General features: G+C 60.4%; 2 protein-coding genes across 3 annotated transcripts in view; one reads left to right on the top strand and one right to left on the bottom strand.

Annotated features, from left to right (window-relative positions):
* PLEKHA2 (pleckstrin homology domain containing A2) overlaps positions 1-3,582 on the top strand; it is a 14,639-nt gene extending 11,057 nt beyond the window's left edge. The window contains exons 10-12 of the mRNA XM_017831910.1: positions 20-83; positions 362-439; positions 812-3,582. Of these exons, the coding sequence (XP_017687399.1) occupies positions 20-83; positions 362-439; positions 812-1,147 (478 nt within the window). The 3' untranslated portion in view covers positions 1,148-3,582. The remainder of the gene's footprint in view (positions 1-19; positions 84-361; positions 440-811) is intronic.
* Positions 3,583-4,914: 1,332 nt separating this feature from the next.
* Positions 4,915-6,107, bottom strand: TM2D2 (TM2 domain containing 2). Of its 2 annotated transcripts, XM_017831911.1 has the most exons (4): positions 5,886-6,107; positions 5,721-5,808; positions 5,531-5,646; positions 4,915-5,421 (listed from the first exon to the last, which is right to left on the bottom strand). In XM_017831911.1, the coding sequence occupies exons 1-4, from the start codon at positions 6,071-6,073 to the stop codon at positions 5,208-5,210; spliced, it is 606 nt and encodes a 201-aa protein (XP_017687400.1). In that variant the 5' UTR covers positions 6,074-6,107; the 3' UTR covers positions 4,915-5,207. The 2 variants fall into 2 exon arrangements, with proteins under 2 accessions (XP_017687400.1, XP_017687401.1); XM_017831912.1 differs by lacking the exon at positions 5,531-5,646 and having other exon boundaries at positions 5,886-6,080.
* Between the last annotated feature and the right edge of the window lie 706 nt (positions 6,108-6,813).

The raw sequence follows: 6,813 nt of genomic DNA, 5'->3' as shown, positions 1-6,813 counted from the left end.
TCTTTCTCACTGCTTCTAGTGACCTCCTGATGCGGGACAACCTCTTTGAAATCATAACAAGCTCCAGGACCTTCTACATCCAGGTGAGCAGCCAAGGCCGGGATAGATTTTGGGGCAGCTCTCAGCAAATGGGCTGTTCCCTGCAGCCCCTCAGCAGTGAACAGGGACAGTTGGGGCTGTAACACACGGTGAGAGCTGTTCACTTCTCCCTTGGGCTTATTTATGATGGGGGCTGTTTGAGAGCAGGAAAAGGCAGAGCTGAGCCTTGGGAATGCCGGGACAGCGGGTGCCTCATGTGCCCCTGTGTGGCTGCATCGTGGGTGGCAGGAGGCAGAGCCTCACTGGGCTGCTGTGTTTGCAGGCAGACAGCCCCGAGGACATGCACAGCTGGATCCGGGCGATCACGGGCGCAGTCCAGGCCCTGAAGACCCGCCCCAGGGTAGGTCATGTCCTTTCTGCTTCATATTTAGTGTCTAATGGAGTTCAGGCCAATGTGTGAGATATTTATTTAGTGGATGGTGTAAGTGCTTGGTTAGACTGATTATTCCAGGATGAGATCCCTGCCCTCCCTGGGTTTGCTAGTCACTGAAAAAGCTTCCTTTGGAGAAGTGACATTCAGCTGCCAAAGTGGACCTGCATGAGCCCTGCTCTGCTCCGAGGCACAAGCGAGAGCCTGATGGGTGGCAAAGGCTGTGGAATTCCACCTTTCCCTTTGCTCTGGGCCCTTTTCTTTCCTGCAGAGTGTGTGAAACGGGCAGGGCGCAGCGTCCACGCCCAGACCCGGCAGCCTGGCTCTGCTCTGTCCTTGCAGGAGATGTCCTTCATGAGATCCACCTCCATGGGCAGGCCCGGCGGCTCCTCGGCCCCATCCCCGGCACGGCCGGCGGGCGAGGAGCGGAGAGCCCTGTGCAAGGCCCCGTCCAGCTCCTCCTGGCAGCCCTGGACGCCGGTGCCGCAGGTGCCGCCGGCGGAGGGGAAGCGGCCGGAGCCGCTCAGAGACTCGGTGTTCGTGCCGGCGCTGACGGAGCGCGCGGGCAGAGCCGCGCCGGGCACGCGCCTGCGCCACAGGTCGGAGCCGCAGCACCTCAAGGAGAAGCCGTTCGCCTTCGACCTGGACGACGAGAGCATCCGGACCTCCGACGTCTGACCGGGCACCGAGCCACCCTCCCGGCTCCACCCGCCGCCGCCGCGGCTGCCGGGGGTCCCTGAGGGGCGACTGGGGCTGTGCAGGGTGGTCCCTTCCCTCCCCACAGCCCTTCCCTGCGATGCAGGGTCGGTCTGCACCTGCATCCTGGTGCCCTGCTCTGCCCTGGCTGCCCCTGCCCGGGCTTGGCCCCGGTGGCTCCATGTTTTGGAAGGTGCCTCCGGGCACTGCCAGCGCTTGCTGTGTGGGGCAGGAGGTGCTGGGGGCCTGGATGAGGGGACATCTTCTGCAACTCCATAATTTCCCCCAAAAACCAAGTCTGGAGGAAGCGGCAGGAGGTCTTGGAAGCATGAAGGGAAGTGTGGCCTTTCTTGTGTTTGAAAAACGTTTCTGTCCCCTTTGAAGCTGCTCAGACTCCCCAGGAGTGGGGCAGAGCTGAGAGATACCAGCCCACAGCTGCCCACACAGGGGACTCCCTGCAGCTTCCCCTTCCAATGACTTATTCCCCTCGGACCAGCTCTTCCCACCGCCTGCCCAGGGGTGTATCAGCAATCTGTTGGCTTTTAATTACGTCCTTTTATACGTGTGGCTCCTGTTGAACCCCAGCTCGGGCAGGTGCTCAGCCTCCCCAAATGTTTTTTGGTACTTCCTGAGCACGAGCCAGAGCAGGCAGCTGGAGCAACGGTGGCTCCCAGGTGGGAGCATCCTCAGGTACGGTGTTGGTTTTGCACTGGGCACACCTGGACACAGGGAGCCGTGCTGGGTGGTGAAGGGCTTTTAGCAAAAAGCACCGAAAACCGAGTGCCTGATGGAACTGGGCAGACTTGTCTGGCTGACTCACCCACTGCCTGCCCGAGGTGGAAACCACCACGAGTTTTTAGGGCAATGTGAATCGTCATTTCCATAACCGAATGAGCTCCTGTAGGTGTGATAAATAGTGTGTAGAAAATCCAGGTGTTCCCTTGGCAGCGAGATTGTCTGATACCTTCACCCCGAAAGTGAGTGCAATCCCTGGGTGCTGACTGAGGACACAGCTCCCCTTTCGCTTCCCTGGCCATTGCACATCCCCTGCTCTGCACACTCAGCCCAGCGTGCTCCCCAGGAGCACAACATCTGGTTTCTCCCCGCCCTTTTGGGGCCTCCAGCTGTTTGACAGCTGTGCTTCAGCCTCGGCCCAGGGTTGAGCGGAGCTTTATCAGTTGAGCTCTGAGCCTTGATTAGCCCAACTGACCTTAACATGATGCAAATTGCACCTTCCTGCCTTGATCCCCTCTGGGGATCGGTGTTGCTGCTCCAGGGCAGGCACAGGGGAGCTGCCTTGGTGCAGCTGGGGGAGGCAGGGATGGGGCCCCCCAAGTTCAGGGGTCTCAAAAGGGGTTGTGTGGAGGTGCTGGAGAACATCAAGACGATGAAAACAAGTGGGAATCGATGAAAACGGTACAGGGCAAGTGTTAGTACTTGTTATTTAATTGTAGCAACTCAGATCCTGCTGTTCCTTTTTCTGCTCCTTTTTGCTTTATTTGCACTAGAGTTTGAAATCTTTAATTTTTTTAGGCTGACTTGCTGTTTGGCTCCTAACACAGTGTTTCAGGAATGATTTAGTAGTTTGGTAAGCCCATCCATCAGAGTCACAGTGTTTGGTGACAGCACTCTGACCTCAGTCTTGGAGAACAGGGAATGCAGAGGGATGATGGTTCCTTCGTGCAAGGCCTTGGAACCACAGAGTCCAGAGTGTTCCTGGTGCTTGATAATTGCACAGTTTCCTCAGGCCTGGGATGGTAAAACAGAAGCTTGTTGCACAATTAGGGTTAATTATCCAGGAGGAGAAACTACCAGTGACTCCAGCATTATTGCAACATTCCTGTTGCTCATTCCCACCCTCCCGCATCCCCAGGACAGCATGAAGGCTGCAGATGAATTTCAAATGTGGAGCTGAGCTGGGCTCCAGACCCATCTGTTATGCAGGTGGTGTTGGGGAGAGGAATTTCCCTCCCATCCTGAAGGACAGGGCGGATGCAGCCAGACCTCAATGAGCTTTGTGGTGATTTTAAAGCAAACTGGTGTCCTCTCAGCTCTGCATTTGTCTCCCAGCTCTCTGGCGTGGACACGCCTCCCTGGAGCTGATCCCTCCTGAAGCGTGTGCTGTGGGGCTCTCCTGGGGGTGCTGCAGATTTGGGGTGCCCTGTGGGCAGAGTGGTGTGAGAGAAGGGTTTGCTCTGTTCTGATGGATGTTCCCAGGTGATTGCAGCCGTTCCTGCGAGTGCTGGCTGGGGATTTTAAGTGCTCTTAGGGCCGGGGGCCTCGTGTGGGTGATGCTCTGTGACTGCCGGGGTGTGGGGTACCCACCCCTCGCCTGGAAATGCTGGAGGGCCCTTTCTTCCCTGTGTTTTTAAATAAAGAGGGAAATCCCAGTTGCTTTCTCAGGCTGTCCCTTTGCACTGTGTATGTTGGGTAAGAATTGCCGGGGTGTTGAACGCTGTCCCCACTGGGGTGGGGGGACAGGGTGCAGCAGCTGGGGGAGCCCGAGGCCATTGGTGGGTGCCCCCCACTCTCAGGGTGCTGCTGCCCTGCACACACAGGGGCTCTGGGTCTGGGGGGACAGGGATGTCACAACTCTCTTTGCCTTTCCGAAGGTGTGGAAAGGAGGGAAGCTGCCAGACCAAGGCCCTGAGTGCTCCTCAGTGTAGCTCAGGAGAGCCTGGTGCAGGAAGGAATTTGGGGTCCTGCTGTGAGCTGGCAGCAGGGGGCTGGGACGTGGGAGCTGTTCATGACAATGGGCTTTTGCACATGGGATTATTATTTTTTTTTCTGGCTCGCTGCAGAATTTTTTCCCCTCCACAGACTTTTCAGCCCAGTTGTTCTGCTGAGGAATGTGGCAGTTTCAGGAGGAAGCCACCCCCTGACCCCAGTCGAAGCTGCCAAACTCAGATCAGTGGTGACCTAACTGGGCAACAACCCCCCCTTGCCCCGAGAGGAGGAGTTGGTGCAATGAGCCACAAAGCAAAACTGGAACAGGCAGAATTCCCAGCCAAACTGAGCCCCGGGGCAGCTCCACAGGAGGAGAAGAACCACAGGCAGAAGGTAGCCAACGGCAAAGGGCTGGAGGGGCCTCAGCTTGCAGAGCTGTGTGAGACCAGCAGTGTGTGTTTGCTGTTTCACCTCAAGCGTGACCTGACGTTTGCATACACGGATTTTTGTGTCTGGCCCTGGCTGGGACTTGCTGCAGCTTCCTTTTCCCCTTTTTATTCAGCTGGGTAAGTTTTCAGCCTGCAGCTGGTGGGGCTTCCTCTTTTGGGTGCGAGGCTGTTGCAGCTCCCACAGGCAGCCCGTGCTGGGGCTGGGGCTGGAGGGGTGCCTGGCACATGGACAGGAGCTGCCCCTGGGCAGCTCGGGGCCCTTCCCAGTGCTCTGACAGCTCCTGGATGCTCCAGACAGCTCCAGGTAGGAATGAGCCCTGTCACTAAATGAGTGACAAGAGCTGCTTTGGAGAGGCCAGAGTGGGGAAAGTAACATTCTCCAGAAGATGCAGGTTCTACCAAACCTAACCCAGTTTCCCCTGAGGGAGGGAACAGGGTGTTAATAACTTGGAATTAGAGCTCCTGGCTTTGCCACAGAGTCCCTGTAACAGGGGTTACTCAACCTTACAGGTTCCAGCCTCAGACCCTGTGTCCCCTGGCCAAGTGGCCCATGACCATGAGGTAACCAGGGCCCTGGGGCTGGCCTCCATCTCTGTGTGGCTGTGACTCTATTAATCCCCAAACTACGTGGAGTCAGCTCCTTCCAGATTTTATTAAGGTTTGTTTGACCTCCTGTGTTTGCAAGGTCTGATTTCTTAAGCTGTCACCATGTGGGGAATGGGGGGGGGAGAGAATCCAGGTTATTTTAAATAAGCAAAATATACACTGAACAACGTTGTGTCCAAGGTTTGTACAGAAGCATTAACGAGAGGAACTGCTCTGCACGGTGAGTTCCAGCTCTGTCAGTCCAGTCGTGCCAGGCAGAGTCTGGGCTGTGCTGGGAGCGAGGGGAGGTGCCCTGGGGGGGCTCCAGCCCTACCCCTCCCTCAGTACACGGTGCACCAGTTGCTGCCATCGCTGGGCATCAGCCCTCCGGTGATGAGCAGGATCAGATCCACAAACCACCAGATGCCCAGGCCCCCCAGGGTCAGCAGCTTCCCTACGGCTGTGCCGGTGTGGCCCAGGCAGAACCGATCCACGCCGAAGCAGCCCAGGAAGAAGGAGTAGAGCAGCGTGGTGATGAAGTAGTGCCCGGTGTACCTGCCAGGGGAGAGGCGGAGGGGTTAGGGGCTGTCAGCCTTCCCTGCCAGCCCGGGGAGGGCTCCGTCCCGCGGGCACCGGGGCTGGGGGGACACGGGGCCGCTCCTACTTGACGCAGGGCCGGCTGCCCCGCAGGAAGCTCCGCGGCTCGGCGCACTCGATGCCGTCCAGCGCCCGGCACTGCACCCGCGTGTGGTCAACCTCGCCGTGGGCCTGTCCGCCGAACTGCGGCGGGGGCAGCGCTCAGCGGGGCCGGGGGGCTCCGCGGGGCCGCCCCCCCGCCCCCGCCGCGCCCTCACCTTCACGCAGCCGTGGCCCAGCTCCTGCTGCGCCGTGGCGTTCCCGCCGTGGTCCACCGGCTCCTCGCACTCCACGAACTCCTCGGGGCTGCGGGGAGGGAGCGGCCGGTGAGGGCGGCCCGGGCTGGGCCGCTCCCGCCCCGCCGCCCCCGGCCCAGCGCTCACAGGTAGGTGCAGAGGACGAGCGGCGCCCGCGGGTCGGTGTAGGCCCAGGCGGAGGCGGGCGGCCCCGGCGGCGGGTCGCGGGCCTCGGTGTCGTTGCCCGGGAGGCCGCGGCCGTGCAGCAGCAGCAGGTTGCCGAGCAGGAGCGCGGCCTGCCCGCACAGCAGCGCGTACCCCACGGGCGGCGCCATGGCGGGACCGCCGCCCCGCCCGGCCTCGGGCCGCGCCGCCCCCAGCCAATGGGCGCCCGCCGCCGCGCCCACCGCAGCCAATGGGCGCGGGGAAGGGCGGCCCGCAGCCAATCAGAGCGAAGGCGGAAGAAGCCGCGGAAGGGGCTGCGCGCCAGCCGAGGAGGCGATTGGCTGCCGGGGAGGGCTGGCGGCCAATGGGCGGAGGGGCGGGGCGCCGGTGCCGCGCGCGAGCTGCTCGGAGCGCGCCTCCCGCCGCCGCTCCCGGGGCCCGCCGGGGCTTCACCGGCACCGCCCGCGCGGGAGGAGCGGAGCTCCGGGACTGGCAGAGCCTGGTCTCACTTGTGGCTTCAGACGCTGCAGAGCTCCAGGATTTATTGGGTGGTTTCACCTGGTTCTTCAGAGAAGCTCCCATCGAGCCTGAACGACAGCTCTGTGGATGTGGGCATCCCAGGCGTGTTCCACCTGGCTGAGCAGATGAGCAGGGAGTTGGTTTGACCCCAGACGTGTGCTCAGGAGCTGTCCCAGGTGTCTCACCTTGTCTCTGGAGCCCCAGGGGGTGTTGTCTTCAGTTCCTTGTGTTGCAGGGCTGCAATAGCGGTGCTGAGTGATGGAGAAGCCAAGGGAGATGGATGTGGCTCTTGCTACATCTGGACCTGGGAATCTCTTGCCCCTCAGGCAGGAACCATGGGATGATTCATGTTTGTGCATTATTTGCACAGTGCACAGAGGTATCTGTATGT

Source organism: Lepidothrix coronata, unplaced genomic scaffold, assembly GCF_001604755.1.
Source record: "Lepidothrix coronata isolate B3197 unplaced genomic scaffold, Lepidothrix_coronata-1.0 Scaffold197, whole genome shotgun sequence".
Lineage (NCBI taxonomy): Eukaryota > Metazoa > Chordata > Aves > Passeriformes > Pipridae > Lepidothrix > Lepidothrix coronata.
Note: the sequence above shows the minus strand (reverse complement) of the source record. Positions and strands in the feature narration are given on the sequence as shown.